The sequence below is a fragment of the Arabidopsis thaliana genome, chromosome 5 (genome assembly GCF_000001735.4).
Source record: "Arabidopsis thaliana chromosome 5, partial sequence".
NCBI lineage: Eukaryota > Viridiplantae > Streptophyta > Magnoliopsida > Brassicales > Brassicaceae > Arabidopsis > Arabidopsis thaliana.
Genome location: NC_003076.8, coordinates 26,933,602 through 26,957,818, shown reverse-complemented (window position 1 = coordinate 26,957,818; position 24,217 = coordinate 26,933,602). Strand labels below are relative to the sequence as shown.

The 24,217-nt window shown below is 38.6% G+C and overlaps 10 protein-coding genes, 2 long non-coding RNA genes and 1 other non-coding gene across 22 annotated transcripts; 5 read left to right on the top strand and 8 right to left on the bottom strand.

Moving 5' to 3' along the window:
* The first annotated feature begins 44 nt into the window (after positions 1–44).
* Positions 45–2,251, top strand: TRB2 (Homeodomain-like/winged-helix DNA-binding family protein). 2 transcript variants are annotated; one of them, NM_180955.3, is made up of 6 exons: positions 45–295; positions 712–895; positions 973–1,193; positions 1,278–1,362; positions 1,436–1,519; positions 1,617–2,251. In NM_180955.3, exons 2-6 carry the CDS (start codon positions 746–748, stop codon positions 1,974–1,976), a joined length of 900 nt encoding a protein of 299 aa, NP_851286.1. In that variant the 5' UTR covers positions 45–295; positions 712–745; the 3' UTR covers positions 1,977–2,251. The 2 variants fall into 2 exon arrangements, with proteins under 2 accessions (NP_851286.1, NP_201559.1); NM_126158.3 differs by having other exon boundaries at positions 94–254.
* Positions 2,252–2,275: 24 nt separating this feature from the next.
* DG1 (Tetratricopeptide repeat (TPR)-like superfamily protein) lies at positions 2,276–5,478 on the bottom strand. The gene is made up of 9 exons (NM_126157.4): positions 4,896–5,478; positions 4,623–4,814; positions 4,449–4,530; positions 4,148–4,339; positions 3,923–4,036; positions 3,732–3,825; positions 3,484–3,641; positions 2,996–3,403; positions 2,276–2,923 (listed from the first exon to the last, which is right to left on the bottom strand). Exons 1-9 carry the CDS (start codon positions 5,465–5,467, stop codon positions 2,339–2,341), a joined length of 2,397 nt encoding a protein of 798 aa, NP_201558.3. The 5' UTR covers positions 5,468–5,478; the 3' UTR covers positions 2,276–2,338.
* A 55-nt stretch (positions 5,479–5,533) lies between these two features.
* ARLA1D (ADP-ribosylation factor-like A1D) lies at positions 5,534–7,713 on the bottom strand. The gene is made up of 6 exons (NM_126156.5): positions 7,203–7,713; positions 6,681–6,762; positions 6,561–6,593; positions 6,359–6,480; positions 6,111–6,272; positions 5,534–6,023 (listed from the first exon to the last, which is right to left on the bottom strand). Exons 1-6 carry the CDS (start codon positions 7,238–7,240, stop codon positions 5,906–5,908), a joined length of 555 nt encoding a protein of 184 aa, NP_569051.1. The 5' UTR covers positions 7,241–7,713; the 3' UTR covers positions 5,534–5,905.
* Positions 7,714–7,956: 243 nt separating this feature from the next.
* AT5G09935 lies at positions 7,957–8,161 on the bottom strand. Its single transcript, NR_144268.1, has one exon. It is a non-coding gene; the product is annotated as an uncharacterized misc_RNA (transcript).
* Positions 8,162–8,634: 473 nt separating this feature from the next.
* Positions 8,635–11,087, top strand: AT5G67550 (uncharacterized protein). Its single transcript, NM_126155.3, has 9 exons — positions 8,635–8,892; positions 8,967–9,154; positions 9,232–9,507; positions 9,587–9,645; positions 9,737–9,773; positions 9,868–9,939; positions 10,018–10,168; positions 10,258–10,434; positions 10,528–11,087. Exons 1-9 carry the CDS (start codon positions 8,707–8,709, stop codon positions 10,909–10,911), a joined length of 1,530 nt encoding a protein of 509 aa, NP_201556.2. The 5' UTR covers positions 8,635–8,706; the 3' UTR covers positions 10,912–11,087.
* A 354-nt stretch (positions 11,088–11,441) lies between these two features.
* Positions 11,442–13,791, top strand: AT5G67540 (Arabinanase/levansucrase/invertase; the record flags this gene model as incomplete). Of its 3 annotated transcripts, none has more annotated exons than NM_126154.4 (3): positions 11,442–11,803; positions 12,120–12,646; positions 12,736–13,791. In NM_126154.4, exons 1-3 carry the CDS (start codon positions 11,761–11,763, stop codon positions 13,564–13,566), a joined length of 1,401 nt encoding a protein of 466 aa, NP_201555.2. In that variant the 5' UTR covers positions 11,442–11,760. The 3 variants fall into 3 exon arrangements, with proteins under 3 accessions (NP_201555.2, NP_975008.1, NP_001331292.1); NM_203279.2 differs by having other exon boundaries at positions 12,037–12,646; NM_001345836.1 differs by having other exon boundaries at positions 11,454–12,646; positions 12,736–13,566.
* AT5G09925 lies at positions 11,781–12,060 on the bottom strand. The gene has a single exon (NR_143248.1). It is a non-coding gene; the product is annotated as an other RNA (long non-coding RNA).
* PUB49 (plant U-box 49) lies at positions 13,673–16,745 on the bottom strand. The gene is made up of 11 exons (NM_126153.4): positions 16,432–16,745; positions 16,290–16,352; positions 16,104–16,207; positions 15,929–16,020; positions 15,767–15,856; positions 15,609–15,684; positions 15,155–15,513; positions 14,822–15,078; positions 14,441–14,729; positions 14,255–14,365; positions 13,673–14,159 (listed from the first exon to the last, which is right to left on the bottom strand). Exons 1-11 carry the CDS (start codon positions 16,557–16,559, stop codon positions 13,941–13,943), a joined length of 1,788 nt encoding a protein of 595 aa, NP_201554.1. The 5' UTR covers positions 16,560–16,745; the 3' UTR covers positions 13,673–13,940.
* A 23-nt stretch (positions 16,746–16,768) lies between these two features.
* Positions 16,769–18,660, bottom strand: APK4 (adenosine-5'-phosphosulfate (APS) kinase 4; the record flags this gene model as incomplete). Of its 3 annotated transcripts, NM_126152.5 has the most annotated exons (6): positions 18,249–18,660; positions 17,935–18,066; positions 17,579–17,847; positions 17,423–17,507; positions 17,241–17,287; positions 16,769–17,147 (listed from the first exon to the last, which is right to left on the bottom strand). In NM_126152.5, exons 1-6 carry the CDS (start codon positions 18,475–18,477, stop codon positions 16,977–16,979), a joined length of 933 nt encoding a protein of 310 aa, NP_569050.1. In that variant the 5' UTR covers positions 18,478–18,660. The 3 variants fall into 3 exon arrangements, with proteins under 3 accessions (NP_569050.1, NP_001331607.1, NP_001331608.1); NM_001345834.1 differs by having other exon boundaries at positions 16,775–17,147; positions 17,241–17,507; NM_001345835.1 differs by lacking the exons at positions 16,769–17,147; positions 17,241–17,287 and having other exon boundaries at positions 17,385–17,507.
* Positions 18,661–19,320: 660 nt separating this feature from the next.
* On the top strand, positions 19,321–20,198 carry AT5G67510 (Translation protein SH3-like family protein). The gene has a single exon (NM_126151.2). The coding sequence runs from the start codon at positions 19,409–19,411 to the stop codon at positions 19,847–19,849; it is 441 nt and encodes a 146-aa protein (NP_201552.1). The 5' UTR covers positions 19,321–19,408; the 3' UTR covers positions 19,850–20,198.
* VDAC2 (voltage dependent anion channel 2) lies at positions 20,169–22,744 on the bottom strand (the record flags this gene model as incomplete). 3 transcript variants are annotated; one of them, NM_001345833.1, is made up of 7 exons in its annotated part: positions 22,548–22,659; positions 22,251–22,318; positions 21,561–21,671; positions 21,387–21,473; positions 21,087–21,295; positions 20,727–21,002; positions 20,169–20,286 (listed from the first exon to the last, which is right to left on the bottom strand). In NM_001345833.1, the coding sequence occupies exons 1-7, from the start codon at positions 22,594–22,596 to the stop codon at positions 20,169–20,171; spliced, it is 918 nt and encodes a 305-aa protein (NP_001318898.1). In that variant the 5' UTR covers positions 22,597–22,659. The 3 variants fall into 3 exon arrangements, with proteins under 3 accessions (NP_001318898.1, NP_201551.1, NP_001190641.1); NM_001203712.1 differs by lacking the exon at positions 20,169–20,286 and adding an exon at positions 21,942–22,022 and having other exon boundaries at positions 20,377–21,002; positions 22,548–22,676; NM_126150.5 differs by lacking the exon at positions 20,169–20,286 and having other exon boundaries at positions 20,336–21,002; positions 22,548–22,744.
* A 122-nt stretch (positions 22,745–22,866) lies between these two features.
* Positions 22,867–23,666, top strand: AT5G67490 (succinate dehydrogenase assembly factor). The gene has a single exon (NM_126149.2). The coding sequence runs from the start codon at positions 23,125–23,127 to the stop codon at positions 23,449–23,451; it is 327 nt and encodes a 108-aa protein (NP_569049.1). The 5' UTR covers positions 22,867–23,124; the 3' UTR covers positions 23,452–23,666.
* AT5G67488 lies at positions 22,948–23,947 on the bottom strand. Of its 3 annotated transcripts, none has more exons than NR_143381.1 (2): positions 23,771–23,947; positions 22,948–23,686 (listed from the first exon to the last, which is right to left on the bottom strand). It is a non-coding gene; the product is annotated as an other RNA (long non-coding RNA). The 3 variants fall into 3 exon arrangements; NR_143382.1 differs by having other exon boundaries at positions 22,952–23,495; positions 23,771–23,869; NR_143383.1 differs by having other exon boundaries at positions 22,948–23,868.
* Positions 23,948–24,217: the final 270 nt, after the last annotated feature.

Sequence of the window (24,217 nt, the reverse complement as noted above, 5' to 3'; positions counted from 1 at the left end):
TGATCCTATTCATTTAGTTGGTAGGTTTTATTGTGTAATTTGATAAACTTGAGGCAAATTTGTGAATGTGGAGAAATATAGGGTTACATCTTCCTTAGCTTGAATACAAAAGAAAAGCTCAAGTTTGTTTCTCGTTTCTATGGATATTCTTCTTCCTTATGCTAGCCTCTCTGGTCTTCTTCTTCTTCGTTCGTTTCAGCGAATCACATTTGATCTATGACACATCTATACAAGGAATTAGCTTTCATCATCAAGTCTCTCTCTCGAAAACTCTCCTTTGGTTTCGTTTGATCTGGCATGCTTCTTCTCCTCCTTCCTCCTTTCTGCTTCCTTCTCTGAATTTTCCATTTTTGTTTTTAATTTTCTACGATCGCCCCATTTGAATTTGGTTGATAATTTAGCTATCGCTTTAGATTGATGGCTGTATTTCCAAATTCCTGTTGATTTGCGACGTTGTTAATGGGCTTTGATCCTCTTTTTTTGGTTCGAGATTGCTCGAATCACTCATTTTTTTGTTGAATTGAGCTTTGGGGCGTATCTAATTTCTTTGGATTTGTGTAGTTACATTTTTATGTTGTGGCTTTGTGTATCTGCTGGATTTAGATGACCAAAATTTTGTATTGGATAAGAAATGTTCAACAATGGCTTTGATGTGGTTAAGTTTCGTACGATTTAACAGATTCTAATGTTAGCGTTCACATCTATTGGCAGAGAAAAGAAGAAATTCAAATATTGATAACTGTGGATGGGTGCACCAAAGCAGAAGTGGACACCGGAAGAAGAAGCAGCTCTTAAAGCTGGAGTTCTTAAGCATGGGACTGGGAAGTGGCGTACCATACTCTCGGATACTGAGTTTAGTTTAATCCTTAAGTCTCGCTCTAATGTTGATCTTAAGGTAATACAATATAATATGCTTTTTGGAGGTTGTGATCGCGTGTTTCGGACTAATCTTGATAGTTCAAGGCATAACAGGACAAATGGAGAAATATAAGCGTGACAGCTTTATGGGGTTCAAGGAAGAAGGCTAAACTTGCGCTTAAGAGGACTCCACCAGGTACTAAACAGGATGATAACAACACAGCTCTTACCATTGTGGCTTTGACTAATGATGATGAACGTGCAAAACCAACTTCCCCCGGAGGTTCTGGTGGTGGATCACCACGCACTTGTGCTTCTAAGAGATCAATTACAAGGTTTGGTTCCCTGACTTATGCACCACATAACGATTTTCTTGAGTTCATAAAGATTTGATCTTGCGCTATTGTCTGTTTTTGTAGTTTGGATAAGATCATCTTTGAGGCAATTACCAACTTGAGGGAACTACGCGGTTCTGACAGAACATCAATCTTTCTGTATATAGAGGTATTTCTACCATTGGGATTACATGTTTGGTTGGGGTTTGTTGCATACTTACTTAGTAGCTGTTAAATTTCAGGAGAATTTCAAGACTCCACCGAATATGAAAAGGCATGTCGCAGTACGATTAAAGCATTTATCATCGAATGGAACATTAGTTAAGGTAAACACACAACTTTTGATTCAAGATTCATGATCACTAACACTTCATTACTCTCAGAATTTTCAAAAATACTTACTTGGTGATTTCTCACTTTCAGATAAAGCACAAGTACAGGTTTTCTTCTAATTTTATTCCCGCAGGTGCAAGACAGAAGGCTCCTCAACTCTTTCTGGAAGGAAACAACAAGAAAGACCCAACAAAACCCGAGGAGAACGGTGCCAACAGTCTCACTAAATTCCGAGTAGACGGTGAATTATATATGATAAAAGGCATGACAGCTCAAGAAGCTGCAGAGGCTGCAGCAAGAGCAGTTGCAGAGGCAGAATTTGCTATCACAGAGGCTGAACAAGCAGCAAAAGAGGCAGAAAGAGCAGAAGCAGAAGCTGAAGCTGCTCAGATATTTGCAAAGGCAGCCATGAAAGCTTTGAAGTTCAGGATCCGTAATCATCCTTGGTGAAACAGAAAGAAATAGCCATCATGGGGAAGTTCTGTAACAAAGCAAGCCATAAAATATATATACTTAGTGGGTTTACTGGTTTCTTAAGAGTGCCGATCTTGAATCAGGCGATATCTCATCACCTGCAGAGTTTTTTAAGTTTCCAAACCTATCTGCTCTCTTTTTTTGGTTAGTAACAGTGTAAATCCGCAGTTTGATCATATGTATGTTCTTTCTCCGAATCTGAGATTCTGTATAACTGATCTTTTATTGTATGTGGATGATCTGTTTAGTAACCTTGAAACTATTTTGAAGTGAGATGAGTAAGCAAAAAAATTGAGATTTTGTTCTACTAAAGATTTTGAGGAAATTTACAAGCATTTTCATTCTTTCTTACTACTCTCTTCCCATTCTTTCAGAATGTCATAAACTGAAAGTGAATCAGAGTCGCTAGATTCTTCATCATCATCAATCTCGAGTTCTTCTAGACCCAACGTTTCGAGTTCAGTCTCTGTAAATTCCCAAGCTTCACCATTAGCACTATTATCATCTTCCATTGTTGTATCTTGCAGAAGCAAATCTTCCTCCGGTTTTTCGCCCTGACTTTGAGTTGTTACATCTACGGCTAACAATGGTTGTGCTGAAGAAGAAGAAGACCCACATCGAGATTTCAATGACTTTGAGAGGTTTGAGACCGTTGGTTCACTTACATAATCACACTCAATGAGATGATCCGAGAGCTTATGAAGATTATCTTGAGTAAGCCAGTCTTGATGCTCCTCAAAAAGATCAGTCCATTCTTCTTCACTAATCTGGAAAGATGCGAGAGCCACAGTGTTAATCAGTGTGATAGCTCTTTGGAAATCGCCTTTAGCTGTGGCATGACACAACAGTTCAGTGAAGAACAATGGGTGAGGGATTTCTCCATCTTCAAGTACTGCATCGAAGGCATGCTCTAGAAGACTCCACTGCATTAACAAACAAAATTAGACAACAGCTTATGCTTCCATAAACACTTAAACTAGACAAAGATTTGTTACCTTCCCGGCTCTTGATGCTTCTATCAGCATTGATGCATGTTTTGTTTGATCCATTTGGTAACCAGAAAGAACCATCGTTTGATACACATGTTCAAAGTATTCCCATTGCAGTGATCTAGCTGAAGCTTCAAGCATGAAGCTGTATGTATACTCGTTTGGAACTAAATGAGTCTCTTTTCTGCTGACAATCTCTTCAAACAATTCTTTAGCTTCTGAAAACATATCATTCCTTCCGTAAACTTTAAGCATCATGTTCGCAGTTCCTATATTCGGATCACATTTATCTTTCATATATTGGAATATAGCCATGCAATCATCAACATGACCACCGTTCAATGAAGCGGCTATGAGTCCTGTGAAGGTAATCTCGAGCGGCCTGCAATTTTCAAGTCTTTTCATCCTCCCCACCTGCATTAATGAATTATGAAGAAAGTTAATTTTGTGGGTTTCTCTGAGAAGCAAAAAGGGTAAAGTAGGAGGGAACTTGCTTCGAGCATTGCATCGCACCAACGCCCGTTGTTGCACAGACAGCATGCCAATTCATAGTAAACTGAACCCGTTCCTATAACTCCCTTTTGTTCCATATCTCTGACTGCTTCAACAGCTTCTTCGATCTTGCCTTCTCTCCAGAGAGCTCGGACAAGAACTGAGAATCAATCATACGCTATAAGAATCATATCACCTTATAGATACCAAAATGAAGTAACCTAAATATACAGAGAGAATCAATATTTACCCTTGTATGTGATTGCTTTTGGAGCTTCGCCACTGCTTTTCATCTTCCTAAAAAAATCGTGAACACGATCAAACTTCCCTGACTCCAGCATAACCTGTCAAAATGACATCTTAAGACCACCCTACATATTTGAGGGTACCCACAAATACTACACCACAGCAGTTCGTTTATGTTGGAAAAAAGAACGCTACCTCCATCGCAAGCCCATATGTAGCTCCATTAGGCCTCAAACCATTTTTTCTTAACTCTACAAATACCCATGAAACAGCCTTCCATTGGAGTGTTGGAACACAAGCGTTAAGAATCTGGGAACCAGTGAAGCCAAGAATTGATCACACAGCAATAAGATACAGTGATTCGCTGCATAGTGCATATAGATATTAAACGAAGTTTAAAACTCGGAAATGCTCACTTACAGCGTTGTATACAACCAAGTCAGGTTCAAGCACAGGATCCCAGTTCTTTTGCCGCAAATTCTTAGTTAGTTTAGTCGGTTTCTGCCTCATACGCTCGATTACTTTAAGCAACTCCTTCAATAAACCCGCTTGCCCAAGTGTTACAGCAATACAGTGGTACGCCGCCATATCAGGATATAACTGGCGATCACCCTAAAGTGACTAAGGAATGAGAGTTAATCCAAAAAACGCAAGATGCTATAGTACAACGATCATCTACATCAACCATATCACGAACTGACTTAAATCAGAAGCCACTTACAAGCATCTGATTGAATATCTGAAGAGCTTCCTGTGGCCTCCTCGCAAACCCAAGAACGGACAAAAGCTTGGTGTAAACAAATCTGTAGAAACCAGTCTTGTATACAATCAGAAATCAAGTTTTACAGATTCTATGGCCATGAAAGTTGAAATCTTTTCGCCAGGAATACATTACCTGCTCCTAAGATGTTTACGCTTTTTATCAGAATACACCCAATGAACAACAGCTGAAGCTTGTTTCCAGCTCTGTTTACGTCCCAATCGATCAACGATCTTAAGCATCTGATCTTCAGTGAACTGAAGCCCTGATTGATTCATCATTCTCACAAACTTCCAATGCTTCTCATTGATTTCTCTACCACTCAATCTAAATCACACAATTCAATCGAACAATTTCTTCATGAATCAAAGTTTTGCAGAAATTGAAATACAAAAAGAGTGTTCAAACCTGTCAACGAGAACTCTGACTGCTTCTCCTTCGTTACGCCACCGTTTCGCAGGATCAAATTCTTTGTCCAAATCAAATTCTTCCACATCAACGTCGTCGTCTAGAACCCAACGAAGATCCTTCTCAAGTATCTTCTTCAACTCTTTTAGATTCTCTTTCTTCAATTCACCAGCACTAACCTCTTCTCTCCGAACGCCACTAACGAGCTCCTTCAGCTTCACTCTCTCGATTCCTTCCCATGGATTCCCAACCATCAAACCAACATCGCCGCCCCTTTTTCCAGAAATTGACCTCGTGAATTGCTTGTATTCCCGTCTAAGGGTTTGAAAACGAGCTTCTTCCTCCATTGATTGTTTCTGCGCCTCCGTATACACCTCCGCCTCGGACTCGGTTTCGCGCTTGGTTCTACGGTTGTGTTTTTGAATTTCTTTCTTTCGGAGATTGTTCAGGATTTTGGGGGTTGGATCAACACCGTACTTGAGCAGCCTCCGTTTAATCTTCTCCATATCTGGTTCAAATTCCGGTGGCACTCTTGCCGGCGATTGGGAAAATCTCACCACCGAAGCATCCATTGTTGCGAAGAGGAGGATAGTGCAAGTGAGAGTAAAAGGAAAAATCTTTTATTTTATCTTGTTGCTTTTTTCGAAAATATCCGTTTTTGGCCTCAAGTTTTTCAAAATTACGAAAAACGCAACATATTTTGTTGTTCTTTCAAAACATGCAATGAACTCGTAAAATTGAAAAAGCTGACCCCGAAGGAAGTGATCTCATCATGGCTTTAAGAAGAGGGAACACCAATCAAATCTAATATACAGAGAACACAGCCACATACGCAGAAGAAAGACAGATAAAGAATCAGACAGAGAACATAGACAAATCTTGTTTTTCACAGGATAAAAGAAAAAAGCTGTGTCTTCTTCCACAATCACCATCATCATCATCAAATGACCAAAAACACAAGAAAGATCGACAACTGCAGAGAGTTGACTTCTCTCCTTTTGGGGTAAAGTTTAATTCGATGATTTGGAGTGCTTTACAAGCCAATCAATGACTTGATCGATGTTGGTAGAGTTCTTGCAAGATATCATGAAGCAACAGACTTCTCTATCTGTCAGTGACTTGAGACCCCTGTGGCAAACAATGGAAAATAAAACATTATTAGAATCAAAGTAAAAAATGCCAAGTCCATTGTCGTGTTTTAGGTTTTAGGCTTACATTTCATCGGTTAGGGCTTCTTTGGACAAAGCTCCAGGCTTGTCGATTTTGTTCCCAAGGACTAGGAGAGGGATACCATTAAGCGACGTCTTGCTCAACAAATCATGGAGTTCACTCTTCGAGACACTGAGGTTATCAGGATCAGCAGCATCAACTACATACCTGAAAGCAGAATCAGAGTCAGAGAGTTTTAATCATCTGAAACCTAAATAAAGATAGTACGAAAACTAATTTCAAGAGAGATTTACACAATCGCGGAAACAGAACGGCAGTAACGTTCCCACATGCTGCGGAACCTAGGTTGACCACCGAGATCCCAAAGCTTGATCGTGACACTTCCTTTTGTCACTTTCCTCATGTTGAAACCAACCTAAGAAAGAGTAAACATCCTTTTTACGATTAGTCCAAGAGCAAGCAAATACTTCGCCACCTAAAAGTAGTATAACACACCGTAGGGATCATGTCTTCACTGTATCCACCGGTCTGGACAAGGAAATGCAAAAGGAAGCCATCAACGAGTCATTTAGAGAAAAAAAGAGGGAACGATTTTTGGGGAAGCATACTACTTACTGCAACAACGTTAACAAGTGATGTCTTTCCTGCATTTTGAAGTCCTATCAATGAAAGCTCCATTTCTTGCTTGAAGAAGAGGCTGCAATAAGGCATTGTGAGACTATGCATATCGGGCAAATGCGAAGCAAGCAACTTTTTTTTGGGAAACTAAGTTCTTGCTCTCACAATCTTCATCTACTGATTAACCATCTATATCCAACATGGAATCTCACAATTGTATTGTCTAAACTTAAAACTTGATAATCAAAACTAAAGGGTAGATTTGATGATCAATCAATAGCTGAAAAAGAGAGAGAGTTGTTGCTTTCTTTAGCCAGAGACTTATGTGATCGTATATGCATTAATACATCAGGAATCAAAATTAGCTAAAATCCCTAATTTTGTTGTAAACAAAACCAAATTCGGCGGAAATAGTTGGATTTCCCCAATCATTGAACTCAAAATACCAAGAGAAACAATCCAAATCAAAATCCCACGAACCCAGACAAAAAATTTGAAGTAGAAGACATAGAAACTGACCTGCGAAGCCAATTGAGAAGAGCATCCCACAAACCCATAATTTACGATTTCCGACAAACACAGAGATTCGTAGAAACAGAGACAACAGACAGAGATCGGTCTGCTACAAATTCTCCTCCAAGGATCTATATCGGCTTATTAAAAGGGAAAGGTTCCTTTTCTCAATCCTTGTTCCGCTGCTGATATTATTGTTATCTCATTGAAGATTTTTTTTTCGTTTGTCAAAATCGAAAACACGGCAAGAGAGCCGGCGAATTAAAGTTACAAAATGGCTCAGTAAATCTGAACCGTCTATATTTATGTAGGTCGTGAGATTAACGGTCTAGATCTGATTATAATTCGTTTTGTAGGGAAACTGAAGCTGTGTCTGACAGAGCGAAAATAATGGAGCTTTGCTATGTATTGTAGTTATTATTAAAGAAAAAACAAAAAACTAGCCACTCAGAAAAAAGATTCGATGGGACAGAGAGAAGTTCGGAAGAAAGAATTTAGATTTGATAAGAAAACAAAAGAATGTGTTTGGAAGGCGCGTGATGACCACTGACCAATGATTCGCTGATTGGAAACTGTACTAATACGAGCTGTTTGGGTCAATAATGGAGAATCATTAGGATGTGTTTGATTATGGGCTTCTTAAGCCCAGATCTGAACCGTCAATGTTTATGTAGGTCCGTAAATATATTGCCTTTGTGGATTATTAGTTGGTTTTTCGATTTTTTTTATCTCTATAGATACTTAATAATTTTTTTAGACTGAATAGTTGGCGGGTTGAGCCAAGACCGTGCAGTAGTGCAACGCATGGTCGACTCGTGAAAGCCCAGATAGCAAGCTATCATAATGGGCTTTCTCCCTTAAAAAATAGAGTTAATATCGTGTGGGCCGATGGCCCACATATCAGATATTATACTGATAAGAACAGATACTACACTTGATCTTAGCCAAAAGGCCGAGAAAGGTATGAATTGTTACGATCCATGGCCGCGTTTTTTATACTACTCCTCTTCTCTTTCACGCTTCTTTTGTTAGCGATGTGGGACTCTATGTATGAGTGAACAAGACTAAACAAAAGAAACCCTCTTCCGCTTTTAGCGGGTTTTGACACACGGCATGATTGATGATAGTCTTAAATCGGTTAACATACTTTGATCTTTTCCCACTTCTTTTAACCTTTTCTGGAAAAAAAATATAACCCAGTGAAAAGAAGAGCTGAGTCAAATAAAAATCCAGAGAAAACGGCTCAAGATACGTTACTCTAATCACTCTCCTTTCTTCTATTTAACAAAAAGAAAAAAAGAAAAAACTGAGAGAACAAAAAAGAAAACTTTTTAAGAACAATGTAGCCACAAGCTATCCTTACCTTAGTAAGTAAGCCAAACACTCGAAGAAGAAAGACAATTATTTAAATAAATTATACTCTTCACAAATCTCCATTTTTTATCCAAAGAATCCCACAAAAGAAGTCAATAAACAAGGAACATGATTTTCGATCATCAACTTGTTCAACATGACAAAATCAAGAATAACCGGAGCTCTGTCTCAGCTTCTTTTAACGGCTGTGATCTCTCCGATTTTGGCGGTTTCAAGTTTATCAGACGGTGGAGATCATGAGAGGTTTAAGAGACGCGATCCTCTCAACAGCTTTAGATATTACGACGGAGGTTTCAATGTTCGAAACAAACATTATTGGGCAGTTAGTCTCTCTTCTTCTTTCATTTTGTGATATTATAACGTTAATGTGGTAACTAAGTGTTAACGGAATCTCAGGCTACTGCATTTACGGGAATCCACGGTTACGCCGTCGCCGGAGTGTTGATTATTGTCGGTATATGTTTGGGACTTTACGTAGCATTCTCCGACAAAAGAAGACGTGTTTCTTCCACTCGCCGACGATATCTCGACCGTTATTATCTTCCTCTGTTCTTACTTCTCCTCCTTTTCATGTTTCTCTCTGTGTAAGCTTATGAAGTTTTAAACACTCTCTCTTAAACATAATCCACGTAGATTTTTTATATGCGTCTATCAAATACAGGGTAACGACAGGGATAGTGATAGCAGCGAACCAGAGGTCGAAGAACAGAACAGAGGAGATGAAAGAAACGATAGACAAAGCAGGAGAAGATGTTAATCAAAACATTCGTACAGTGATAGTGTCGTTAACGAAGATACAGTACTTGTTGCTTCCATACGATCAGAACACGACTCATCTTCTCAACGTCACCACTCATCGACTCGGCAAAGGTTCTCGCCTTATCCAAAGCTTCCTTCATCATAAGGGTCGTTCCATTGATCTCGCCATCAAAATCTCGTACGATCTAACAACAACTCATCTTTTTGTTTTTCCTTTGAAATCGTCTTTGATTGTTCTGCTCTGTTTTTTGTCTCAGGTATGTATCTCATCTTATGATTACATCGACCAACTTGTTCCTTCTGCTTCTAGCCTTTTGTGAGATTATTTAACATTCACTAAAACTTTCAAAATGTTATCATCTTAGCCTAATTGTAATGGTCTTTTTTTGCCGGTGTCTTTGTCTCAGTACCTCTATTGCTTCACTGGCACCCTGGATTCATCATGTAAGCAATGCACAATCACTTCAAACATTGTTCTTGTTCAATTTGTTTTTTAAACTTGAAAGATTAAAAATTCTTCGTCCTTCTTCTTACAAAGGGTGATATTCTTGTGTTGGATCATAACAACTCTTTGTTGGGTTCTAACTGGATTCGATTTCTTTATACACACGTAAGTAAAGCAAGTCCTAAAATGAAATTCATCTACATGTTTCCAAACCCTAAACTCCTCAATTTTCCACTCACGCAGCTTCGCAGAAGACCTTTGTTCAGCTTTCAATGGTTTCGTACAAAACCCACGAAATAGCACACTGACTAATCTTTTCCCTTGTATGGATCCTCTTCATTCTGATAAAACCCTAATCGAGATAAGCCTGATGATTCATAACTTTATTACCCAGGTATTTTGATTAATTCATAAAATTCTTTCATTCAAATAGAAGTTCAAGAACTCTGGTAAACTCTAACATCCTCTGCTTCTTGTTCTCAGTTAAACTCAAAAGTAGCAGAGTCAATGCGTTCTAATGCGTTGACTGATCGGAGCAATACTGTCTCGTGGGCGCCTGAATCTGGAATCATATGCGATCCGTTTGTCGGACAACAGATTAACAGCTACACACCACAAAGCTGCTCCAATGGCGCCATTCCAATCGGCGAATTCCCAAATGTAAGTCTTTTAAATTATAGTACTTGTTATTTATTAGCACTCAACCCAAGTTAAAACCATTAAGTGATCAGAAAACCCTTATTATATTGTTAGATCCTTTCGAGATTCACATGCCACGACAAAGATCCACCGGAAACTTGCAGAATCACCGGAAAATTCATCCCGGAAGCAGCTTACCTAAAGGTCTATGCTTACAGCAACTCAGCACAAGGCATGCTAGACATTTTGCCTTCTTTTCAAAACCTAACAGAATGCCTTGCCGTGAAAGACACGTTATCGAGCATCGTCTCTAACCAATGTGATCCCTTTAGGGCTTCGATGTATCGCCTTTGGGCATCGATCCTTGCTCTGTCTCTTATCATGGTGGTTCTAGTTTTGCTCTTCCTCGCTAAAGCTTTCCAGGAGAAAGGAAAGAGTTTTGCTTGGTTTTCTATTCATCCAACTTCTTCTGCAGAAATACGACAAGTGAATATATAGTGGTTAGTAAGTGTATATATATACTATACTGTTTTTTAATAGTTATTTACACATTTATAAAAAATATATCATTGAAAGATGGAGAGTGATTAAGAAATGTAAATATGACATTGTATCAAACATTTGTAATAAGTGACTCAACTGTAGTATTTGTCTACATTCAATAATAATTCACTATATAGTTTTATAATTTATTTCCATTGAAGTTAAGTTTTAATTGATGAACCTAAAAAAACAGTTAATGAGAGAGAAGAAAGGTGGAAAAAGAATTGATCAACCACTCAAGAAGTCATATTTCATGTGCATGTACATAACTTTGAGTAGATAACAAACTAACACCCATTATTAAATGTTAATCACTGTTAAATCAATTGGAATCTGTTGAGAATATAGGAAAAGCAAAAGAAAAATATTTGATGATATGCATCAGATCGTTTAAAACTCGTAAACAACATTATTTCACTAATTAATAATCATCATCATTCAGTCACTACTTATTTTTAAATAATATAAATACAACGGGGAAAACTCCGAGAGAAAGCAGAAAAAAAAAAGAAAAAAAAATCAGAGGAAGAAGAAGACTAGAATCGTCTTCATTAGTCTCGTCTTCGTTCACACGTCTGAATCGTCAATAGAACTTTGATAGATCCATTTCAACTAGACTTCTCTTTACTCACTTCTGAATCTCCCCCAAAAAAAAGAAAGAATCTAGCTCTGAATTTCTCGATTCAGTTTCCAGACCAAGCTTCGCATCAGACAGAACAAAGTGTTTCGGATTTGGTGTTTGCTCCGGAGAAAGCGAAGAGAGTTGAGAATTTTTTGTATAATTTCTGAGATTATATACATGTGATGTCGGGATATTCGTCTTCTGCTGGCCTCCGAGGATTTGCAGGTAAAGTTTCCGATTCTCGGATTTCATAGAGCTAAGTTTTGGTTCTGCTTCGTATTCTTAGGGTTAAGGTTTTATTCATTTGGATGTTAGCTTCGGATCTGATATATATTTGATCTCTGGTAGCTTAATTTTACTAATCTACTGATTTAGAGTTGTTGAATCTAAGACTTCAAATTTTGTTGCACTAGAGTTATGTTTTGGATCTACAGAAGTTGGGTTTTGTATATTTACAGTGTTTTAGAAGACATAAAGAGGATAATGAAGAAGAACAACAAATACAATAAGAAATCAACATCTTTGCATTGCAATGATGCAGGAGGTTGCAGATATTCATTGCTTACTATTGTTTGGACCGTCGTCGGGTTTTTCCTGGTGGCTCATCTTATCTCTCTGTATAGCAGAAAAGATAACAACATCCATCAACAAGTTTCTTCAGATCAGTTACAAGTAGTACATCATCTTGCTCATCCTATTGTTCGTGAACTTATAAGAGTTGAAGAAGAGGTCCTGAGAATGCCGCCACCTAGGAAGCGTTCTCCTCGTACTAGTAAACGGAGATCAAGAAAACCGATCCCTCTCGTTGAGGAGTTTCTTGACGACAAGTCACCAATTCGACATCTTTTCTTTCCCGGTATCAAAACCGCCGCTTTTGGTCCCACCAAGGATATGGGAAACGAGACATCGTATTACTTCCCCGGGAAAATTTGGATGGACACACAAGGGAATCCAATTCAAGCACATGGCGGAGGGATTCTGCTTGACGTGAAATCTAACACTTACTATTGGTATGGAGAGTATAAAGATGGACCAACTTACCATGCTCACAAGAAAGGACCAGCTAGAGTAAGTTCCACTTTGTTTCCTTTGTCCTCAGATGTATGGTCCTTTGTCTGTATTTTGGGTTTTAATTTCCGATCTTGTCTTGTCTTCAGGTTGATATTATTGGTGTTGGTTGTTACTCTTCAAAGGACTTATGGACATGGAAAAATGAAGGCATTGTACTCGGAGCTGAGGAAACAAACAAGACCCATGATTTGCATAAATCCAATGTTCTTGAACGACCCAAAGTGATCTACAATGAAAAGACAGAAAAGTATGTGATGTGGATGCATATCGACGATGCAAACTACACTAAAGCTTCAGTTGGTGTGGCCATTAGCAATAGCCCGACAGGTCCTTTCGAGTATCTATACAGTAAACGTCCACACGGGTTCGATAGTCGGGACATGACTGTCTTCAAAGACGACGATGGTGTTGCTTACCTGATATATTCGTCTGAAGTCAATAGTGTGCTTCATATTGGACCCTTGACGGAAGATTACCTCGATGTGACACCGGTTATGAAGAGAGTAATGGTGGGACAACACAGGGAAGCTCCAGCTATCTTCAAGCATCAGAATATTTATTACATGGTCACTTCCTGGTGCACTGGTTGGGCACCAAATGAAGCCTTGGCTCATGCGGCTGAATCTATAATGGGTCCATGGGAGAAATTGGGGAACCCGTGTATCGGTGGTAACAAAGTTTTCCGGTTAACAACATTCTTTGCGCAGAGCACTTATGTGATTCCTTTACCTGGTGTTCCCGGTGCGTTTATATTCATGGCAGATAGGTGGAACCCGGCTGATTTGCGGGATTCCAGATACGTGTGGTTACCGTTAGTTATAGGTGGACCTGCTGACCAGCCTTTGGAGTTCAACTTCGGGTTCCCATCGTGGTCCAGAGTGTCCATCTACTGGCACAGTAAATGGCGGCTGCCTTAAAGACATACAAATAACCAAATATGTTCTTACCGATCCGTCAGTGCTGATCATTGTTGTTGTCTTGTTGATTTGTTTTGTAGATTAGGCATTCATACACACCACTGTAAGGATTATACTTAATAAATCTTTTTACTGAAGATACAGCCTCAGCTCTTGGACATCAAAGGTTCAATGTTATACAAATGCGTTTGTGACTTGGGCTGTTATACAAATGCTTTTGTGACTTTTGGGCTCCATCAAAACTAGTCAACTTTATTACACAGCTCCAGATTTTGGACATCAAAGGCTCAGTGTTGTCATACAAATGCTTTTGTGACTTGGTCTCTATCAAAACTAGTCAACGGTTTTACAAAGTAGGTAGAGAATGTTTTCAATTACCAGCTAGAGAAATCTTTAAACCCTGTGGAGGCTGACGCAGTAGTTTTTCTTTTCTTAGACACTCCAATGGTTGAAATATCTGAGTCTAGGGAACCTTTAGTGTCTTTAGTGGCTGTACTACTCATAGCTTTCAAGTATTTTCCGACACCACCGCCACCCGCTCCAGCTTCTGTTGTTCCTGATCCCGGGTTGCTGTACCACGACCCGATCTTCTCCTGATACATTACATAGTTCATATATAATCTTATCAGACCAATCCAAAGTAAGAGAGCAAAGAGAGATCATATTTGGTGGAAGGGATGATACTAACAATGTCTTTGTCTTCATTCTTCTCTTTCTCAGCTTTCTCTTTCTCTTCCTCTTCATCAAGCTCCGTGTATGGATTCACAAACACACTTGCCTCGATTATCTTAATCTCTTCCTGCAGAAATTACAAAATACTCTCAGGAGACAGAAACTACTAAAGAACACAGTGAGTTGAGTTTTTGGAACTTACAAGAGGACGGTCGCTTTCATCTACAGGTACATTCTCCATTGCTGCTAGTGTTGCCAAACCACCAACAACTCCACCAAACACTGTGTGCTTGTAGTTTAAATGGGTCGCTGATTTGTATAAGACGAAAAACTGAGAACCATTTGTGTGAGGTCCACTATTAGCCATACTAACTACGCCTCTTCCTGAGTGAAGCAGCTTCGAGTTTGGCTCGTCTTTGAATGGCTTCCCCCAAATGGATTCACCTCCTTTTCCTGTGCCAGTTGGATCGCCCCCTTGAATCATGAAGTTCCTTTGTAGAAGAAAGGTCAAAAGATCATGTTTAATTGCCCCATAAAAACTCTTAAAACAAAACAGATTTCCAAGACATATATGTATGCATACCTGATACTTCTGTGAAAGGCCACTCCATTGTAGTAACCACGTTCACAGAGAGTGATGAAATTCTCACATGCTCTAGGAGCTATATCGCAATGGAGCTCAATGTTCAAATCGCCATGTGTTGTCTGAAACTGAACATACCCTTTCTTTTTCGGGTTTTTCTCGACTTTAATTAGTTCAAAATCGTTTTTGGTTACAGGAGTAAAGGCAGAGGAAGTGAAAGAACGAGAAGCAGCACCCGACGAATAACGGCTCTTCACCTGCAACAAAACACCAAACGCTTTAACAACAATACACAAACCTTTTAACCGAGTTTATTCCGAAGAAGAAGCTAACCATTTTAGAATTAACAGGTGTTCTATCTCCAGCCATATGCATAGCTATTCTTGCAGCTGTTTTATCACTAGAACCAGCTTTAGCTGCATCAGCACTTCTTCCAAAAACCGAAGCAGATGCAGCATCAACAACACTGTAGGTCTGTTTCGGTTGTTCTGCTTTAGAAACCTCTTTGATTTTCGATCTTGACTCCAGAATCGCAGCAATAGCAGCGGCTCTTTCATTACGTGCCTTGTTTCCACCTCCACCATGTAAAGCAATCTCTTTAGCTTTATCAGTTCCAAGATCTGCAAGCATGTGCTTGATATCTCCAGACACGTTTATATTATAAGCAGGGTCTGAGTTCATCTTTTTCAACTCTGCAAGAAAACACAAGATATTGGAGTCGTAACCAACCTAAACAAAACACGTATTATGATAAATTGCTTGGTCGAATATAAAACTGAAATCAAACCTTCATCATCGATCTTAAGACCGTTTTTAACATGATCAAACTCCACCGTCACTTTACCATCAACTGCATTAGGATTCTGCAAAACGTTACCAAAAAATGCTTTAAGACACTAACCCATTGCAAAAAAAGCTTCAAGCAGAGAGAAAGAGGTTAGTTACCTGAATTGTTATAAGGTCGGCTCTTGTAAATGGTTCTTCAGTTAAAAGCTCCTTCCAATTCTTGGTTTTGATATTCAACTCTTTGATTGCCTAAATTTACACAGCAACAATAAGAATCATCGAAACCAAAAATAAGCAAAGCAAAAAAAAAAAAAAACAAACCTCGTAGCAGAATACATTTCCAGTAGTCTTGACAGCAACAATATGTGTAAATTCAGTGAAGACTTTGTTTAGAACAGGACAATGATACTCTCCTACAATGGTAGCCACATATCAAAGATGAGAGAAATCACAAGGCATCAGATAACATAGGTAAAGAGAGAAGAAAGAAGAGAACCTTCAGAGTTCTTGTGAAAGATGAGAGGAATTAGATCTTCTCCTTTCAATGGAGCTCCAGTAACAGGATGTTTTCCAAATTTCCTAATGTAAGGCACTATTGTTCTGCAAATTCCCAAAAGTCAATAATTAAGCTCCCTTAATGCCTTAAGTAAAAGCTTAAATCACTATGAAACAAACTACTCACGTTATCTCGAAAACACTCCCGTCGATTGTACACACAGGATCTTCGAATGGCAAAAACGTAAGCCTGAATCAGAACAAACAGATTGAAATTAGGAGAGATTGAAACCCAATTTGAAAGTAGTGGAATCGTGGAAGAAACATACGCGCAGCAATAGTAAGGAAGACTCTTGAAAGGAGTTCGATTCTCTTTGGATTTAGCGCCTCCCCATTCTGTTGCCCACTCCGTCTTCGTTATGAACATCCGATCTTTGCTGTGTTGTTTCTTCCCCATCGTTCACTTCTTCGACGTTGATAGATTTCAGTAGCTGGAATCTTAACCGTTGCGATTTTCGATCTGTCTGATACTACCGCCCTCCCCACCGCGTTTTGTTTTTGTTATAGTCAGGAGGAGGAGTCGCCGCCGTAGAACCAGATCCGGCCTTAATAGAGTCCGACCCGGATATTAAAAAGGCCTGTTTTGTTAACACTGGGCCGTATATTTTTAGGCCCAAATGCTCGATTACTTAAAAAGCCGGAGAGTTGGCGCCAACTTGGCGGCCATATAATAATCTCATTCTCTCAATCAATCAAACAAGTTTTTCTTACCAACTCTTTGCAGATTGTGAATTACATTTATGTTTTCACAATTTAATCGTCCATAGGTAAAATAGGTTTAAGAAACGTTACAACAATGATATTAATATTACATTTACATACAATTACGTGATTTTGTGGAGTGTTTCTTCAGGTATCCATTTTGGTCCAAGTACGACACAACAATATCTGCCATTTCACACAGAGAAGAAGACGAAGATGAAGGTGAAGATGAAGATGAAGATGAAGAAGAAAGCCCCTTGTCTCTACTGTTTTGTATTACAATCTGCAAAGAGTAGTCGGAAACACAACATTAGATTCAAGTTCGGAGATGAGCTAGATTCCAACTTATATAACAAAAATTGGATATTATATGAACCTCGCAATCCAAAGGCGCTTCATATGGATCATCTACTCCTGTAAAACCTGGAGAAGAAATGTTTTGGGGAACAATATATTTACATATAATCAAATGGATAGATCAAGAAGGTTATATAATTAATGAAAATCAGTAGAACATGGGTTAAGTTGAAAACAGATGCAGAGAAAAAGCAAAGTTACCTTTGATTTTACCAGCGCGTGCACGTTTGTATAAGCCCTTTGGATCTCTAGCTTCACAAACATGGAGTGGCACATCCATAAATACCTATCAAGAGAACCAAGAGAAAGTCAGATTGATGTTGAGACTGGGATTCAAATTCATGAACTTGGAGAAACCTCAATGAAATCTCCTTGTGGTAATAATGCACGGCAGGCAGCTCGTTCTATCCGGTAAGGAGATATTAAACTTGCAATACAGATAATACCAGAATCTGCAAACAGTTTAGCCACTTCACCAACTCTTCGAATGTTTTCAGCTCGATCATCTGCTTCGAAACTAAGATCGCTGTTTAAACCATGTCGAACATTGTCACCATCAAGTATATACGAAAGCTTTCCACGATTGTGCAAAGCTCGACTAAGAGCACATGCCAGACTACTTTTACCTGAAAAAATACGAGAATATTTGAAAGAATCCAGTAGAAACATAACAAGATGTAGTTAGAGATCAATTCAGAAACAAAGGACCAAACCTGAACCACTTAAGCCAGTAATCCAAATCACACATCCCTTTTGCTTAATTAATTCTTGCCTGTCGGATTTAGTAACGGGACAATCATGCCAGACAATGTTCTTTTGCTTTCCATTGATTTGCTTCGTTTCACCTGGTTAGATTATCTGAGATTAGATCTATTCAGATATACATCATTGATCTGTCTACTAAGGTCCAAACTTTATGCTAAAACTATGGAAATTTCTGGTCTCAGGAACCCAAATGTTAAAAACGAATCATAGGAACCCAAACTAGGATTAGAGATGAACCAGAACGGAATTACGTGATTATTACCGGACCGCGATGAAATGGATTCATCTTTTGCCATGATCGGACGGAAGTAGCTCATTCTCCGATGAATTTTCCCGCGAAGCTTCAAACTTTTACTACCGGCGGGATCCGAATTCGTGGAGCTAGACAATTTCAGAAACCGCCGCTCCGATAACCGGTGCGATTCAGACTCACCGAACGCCGGCGAAACGTAGCACCTTCCCACACATCTCGCCATCGCGGCAACATCCATATAAAAAAAATTCGAAAGAATCAAAGTAAAACGCACCGCGAGATTCAACGATTTAATTGAACAGGCTCAACGGTGGACTCTGAAATCAAAAACTTGTAGAGTTTGTTTTTTAACGATCTTAAATTAATATTTTAAGTCGGTAAACAAATAATAAAATAAAACATGTTGTCTATTTTGGGCTTGTGGAATCCGAGTTTTATGAGCGTGACGGCATCATTGGCTTTTGTCGGATTCACCTAATCTATTTGTTTAGTGAGATTCTCGAATCTCGATTCTTGTTTTATTAGTTTGAGATAAGCCTTATCAAATGATATTCAATAAGTGTGTATTTATTTCTAACCTAAATGGATCTTTTATGATTTGATGATTTCCTTATCTCCAACTTAGTCAGTAACCATTACTATTTTTTTTATTTTTTTTTTCATTGAAAGATATATTTTATATTCAAGATTGTAACCAAATATACAAAAAGCCTTATTCAAGATTGTAACCAAATAACCAAATATTCAAGATTGTAACCATTACTATTTCAAGCAGCCTTATTTTTTAATTATACAAAAAAAATAATCAATAACAGTCAGTCTTCTCAAGAACCCAACACATTGTTTTGGAGAGAACAAAATTAAAAAGAATACAAACTCTTTAATGCGTTTGGTTTTAGAATTGAGTACAACACTTAACTTAGAAGTTGACAACAATCTAATAAGCCCATTATATTTCTCAAGGTTAGATTGGTCCATTTTAATGGTTTGAAAGCCCATATAAAACTTATCAAAGCCCATCTGACCCAGAAACCTTCAAAACCCTAATTCTCACTGTGAGAAACGGCAGCGTTTAAGTAACTTTTAATATCTCATATATAAACTCATGCACACAACGCTCCACCTCTTCAGCACAAAAAAACCCTAATTTCTTCACAAATTCAGCGGCGATGAAGTTCAATCCGCGTGTGAGCTCTTCTCGCCGGAAGAACAGGAAGGCTCACTTCACAGCTCCTTCAAGCGTGAGGCGCGTTCTCATGAGCTCGCCGTTATCCAAGGATCTCCGTAACAAACACAACGTCAGATCCATGCCGATTCGTAAAGACGACGAAGTGCAAGTTGTTCGTGGGACGTTCAAGGGAAGAGAAGGGAAGGTGATGCAGGTGTATCGCCGCAAGTGGGTGATTCACATCGAGAGAATCACAAGGGAGAAAGTCAACGGATCCACGGTCAACGTCGGAGTCAATGCTTCGAATGTGATGATCACTAAGCTCCGTCTCGATAAGGATAGGAAGTCGCTTTTGGAGCGTAAGGCTAATGGACGCGCCGCCGCCGATAAGGAGAAGGGAACCAAGTTTTCAGCCGAAGATGTCATGGAGAACGTAGATTGATCTTAACGTATGGTTTTTTCTTCTTCTTTTCTAGTTTTCTATTTTGATTTCATTGATGATGATATGATTCAGAATTCGAAGTTGAATTTTGTGGTTTTCTTATCAATGTACCTCATTTATGCTTATATTTCTAGCTATTGAAATTGGACTGAGATTTAAATCCTTATTGATAATTCATCATTCATTTCAATCAATCGTTGTATACGTTAATTCTTCTTGGTGTCGGACATATAGACTGGTAATTGCAAGTTGTGAATTGTAAAGCTCTACATGATCTCTACACCAATCGTAGAAAAAATGGTAACATTTGAAGTTAGGCTCAACAATATTGGGAGAATCTCCTTTGCGAATGTACCTCGATGACAAGCAGCTGATCAACTAAACCAAACTGGCTCGTTGTAGAAACGGTTTTTATTTGTATCCTCCTATCATTGTTCCTAAATTATGAAACCCACTATCAGTCTCACGGCGGAAGAAGGAACCATTAACTTGTTTATCTAAGATTTGCTAATGTCTAAGAGATTTACATCATATCAACTTGTTTATATGTTTTTTTGTTTTTTTAACTGGATTGTACTAAAAGAAAAGAAAAAAATCACTGAGTGTATATTCAAGAAGAGTGCTTAATTATAAAAGAAAGATAAAAAAAAAACCAAAACCGAGCATATCCAAAAAAAGAATTATCCGTCAATTTCACTGCGGAACTATTTATTGATTCCAATTAAACGTAAGGAAAAAAGGAGGAAAAAAACGCTAACTCTCACGTCCTGCCGTAGAGGAAATCAACAATGAGAGCATACGAGAAAAGTAGGAAGACTCAAGCAGGTCTGATGTGAGTGTGTGTTCTCAAGGTTTGAGAGCAAGAGAGAGACCAAACCTTGGATGCTTTTCTAAAGCCTTAGTGTCAATCTCACTGGAAACAGTCACTAGTGATCTGGGCAGGACCTCGTGCTGCAGAAGAGCACCAAGTGTGCCATGGTTGTTGAGCTTAGCTTTCACTGCAGTCGAATGATCAATCGCATACAATCCACCAACCGTTATCGTGTTTTCATTTGTCGAGAACTTCCTGTAAACCTCACCAACTGCTGCGGTTCTCTTAAATTCATCAAAGTGATGAAGGTATGATGCTTTGAGTGAGTCTCCTTTGTCTCCCCTGGAACAAAAAAAACTCAGATGAGACCCACACAAGCCACATCTAGAGCTAGTGATTGCTTTATTTTGAAATTTGTATTCTTACAATATTATGGAGAGGCAAGCATCTGGTTTTGTCACACTGATCCCGGCATTGTACTTGGTGAAAGTTTTGGAGGTTGTGTCATATCCAGCTTCAGCACCAAATGAGATGACTGGCGAACCAAGAGTAGCTGTTATGTCAATTAGTGGGTTTTGTTTCAAAGCTGCAGCAGCGGTAACTGTTGCGTGGTCGTGGAAGTATTGCACCTCGAGCTGTTAATGAAATTCAAAAGCTGAAGGATTAATTTTCATTCAAACCACTGAGAAGTAAACATCTGTGATTTCATTAAAAAGGAATATAAACCTTGGCGGAATTATAATCAGGGACTTTGAAGGAGGCAATGGCTTTTGTTGATGGGAGGATCTCGGTAAGTGTGACTGTTGTCAAAACCTGTAAGGAAAAAATACAAACACGCTTAACAGATTAATCTGGTTTTAGATGATAAAGTGTATAATAGATCTCTACAACAACGCTTACACTAGAATCAGTGTCGATTTTAACATCAAACAAAGCATTCTTGTACTTGTATTGGGTGGCAACATCAGCAGCATGAACTCCTCCTTTCTTCAGAGCAGTAGACGTAAGGGCCTAAACAACAGAACACAGACCAAAAATAAAAAAAATTAAGGCTCTCCATTCGTATAATTAACCATGGAGTTAGACTGCTAGATCATATGCAGACAATCATTAGGTTTCTAAATACAAAAGTGCAATTAGCTAATTGAAACTGTCACAAACAATAACTTAATAATTTTACTATAAGCAGCGCACCTAAAGAAGAAATTGTAAAATGAATCATATAGTGGAGTTCTTATGGCATATTTTTGTAACCAAAGTGAAATCTATACAAACGTTGACCTCATTTTCACTCATTATCAAACATCTAGTTCTTAAACAGAAGTAAATATCATCCTGATACTCGTTCTCTCTCTCAGTTCCCTTGACAATTACCAACACAGAACTTAAGAAATCGATTTCAACATGGAGATCGATCAGACCAAGAACATATACTCTTAAAGGTCTAATCGCAGCTAAATAAAAACGGAAAACACAATGGTTGAAAACGAATATCAAAACGATACTCCACAAATTTAACCACGCATTAAAACCGAAATCGAACAAGAGTCTGAAAATAGTACAGAGTTTGCATCGATATAATAAACATACCACGCCGGAGGCACTGTAAGTGGAGATACTGAACTTCTGATCGGAATTGTAGTCTCTCGTCAACAGATCTACAAAGAAGGAAAAATCAAAACAGAAACAGCTTAAACTCGATAGGATCACCCAAAATATAATCAAAATCTAAAAATCATTTCAATCTACAGGATAAACAAATTCGAAACACCAGAACTTCGAATCAATGAACAGGCATAAACGCACGCACTAATTGCGCGATTTCAACCGGAATCTTAACGATGAGAGAAGGAATATAGAAGAAGAGCGATACGATGATAATTATACCTTTGGCTTTCTTGCCGATATCGGTGAAGAGTCCTGGACCTTTGCTCATGGTTGATCGGAGATTGAGAGAGATCGGCAGGCGGTGAAGATATCAAGATAGAAGAATTACGACTTGTTTTTCTCGTGGTAGACGAAAATAAATAGCGAAGCCAATACTATATAACAGCCTGTGACTTTTCTTTAGTGACTAACCACTCACAGCCGTTGATGTGGCACAAAAAAACACATGACGCTTTATGAGATAATCGAATCGCTTTTTGGTAATGAGGTCTAATATATAAAAAGGTTACGGGTTCGAAATCAGCCCACGTCAACTTTACCCTCTAATTCTCTCCTATTTGTTTTATAAACATGTTAGGCCTAGCTCCTGATGGGCTTGTTAAACATAATTATACTGGGCCAAATTTACTCTCTAATTCTCTTAATTTATTTATAAACATGTAAATGATTGGGCCTAGATACTACTGGGCTTATTATCCAATTATGGCCCAACCTAAATGACTATCGAACCCTATACTATCACAAACCGTGAAGGTCGGATCTCTTTCTTGATTTGGCCGACACATCTGATCTAACAATGGCGACGAACAACATCGTACGTTTGATCGCTCCAAGCCGATCCGTCTCCTCTAGATTCCTCGAGCCAGTGTCACGGTTTCTAAGCTCCGGTACACCTCCTCCGCCGCAAGCTCCATCTCCGAATCAGGATCTGAACCGGGACGTGAAGCCAGATCAGAATCTTCAACAGAATCTGCAGATGCAGAAGGAAGAAGAAGAGGAAGGAGAAGGTGGTGGAGGTGGAGAGTTTGTGAACGAAGATACTGGTGAGATTGGAGGGCCTAGAGGTCCTGAACCGACTCGGTACGGCGATTGGGAACAACGTGGTCGATGCTCTGATTTCTGAGAGGATTCATGTATCCCTGTGTTTTAGCTTGTTCTTATATATTTCTGGGAAAAATGGAAATAAATTCGTTTTATGTGTTTATGTATTTGCAAAATAATGGAGAAAATGGAAGAAAATGTAGTAGAACTTCAAATTCGTTGCCTTTATTTGGATCATCATTCTCTGGTGATCTTGTTATTCCAGTAATAGTTAATAAGTTCTTCCTCAGGTGGGTTAAATGTGCATCTATACATCTCTATCTAAAAAATTTGGGACACTTTAATACAGGTTTAGTGATGATTTAGAATTAAGGAAACAACAAGAGATGAGTTTAACTAACCTGAGAGTTCAGAGTTCAGGTTTGACATTACCCGGTGGTTACATGAGTTCTGGTCCAAGTTTAGGCATGGCTGCATGGGTCAGTGAGATGATGTCAAGGTATTTCTGTTGTTCAACAACATTGCAATGTGCACTTCTGTGATAACTACAATTGCACAACTGGGTGATGCTCAAATTACAATTAAATCCGTATATGATATAAAATTACAATTAAAAATATCAGTTTACATGATATATGTATTATGTTCCAATACTCTTTAAAAGTTAGAAAAAGATTGGCATCATCATGCATTTTTTTTTTTTTTTTTTTTTTGAAGTTCTTATAACTTTACTCCGATCAAAAACTAAAAAAAAATACAAGAAAATGATCATATAAAAAGCATTTTGACTTCTTCTTCTTCTGTTTTAGATTATTCGATAGAAGAAACGTGGCATTATAGTAAACACA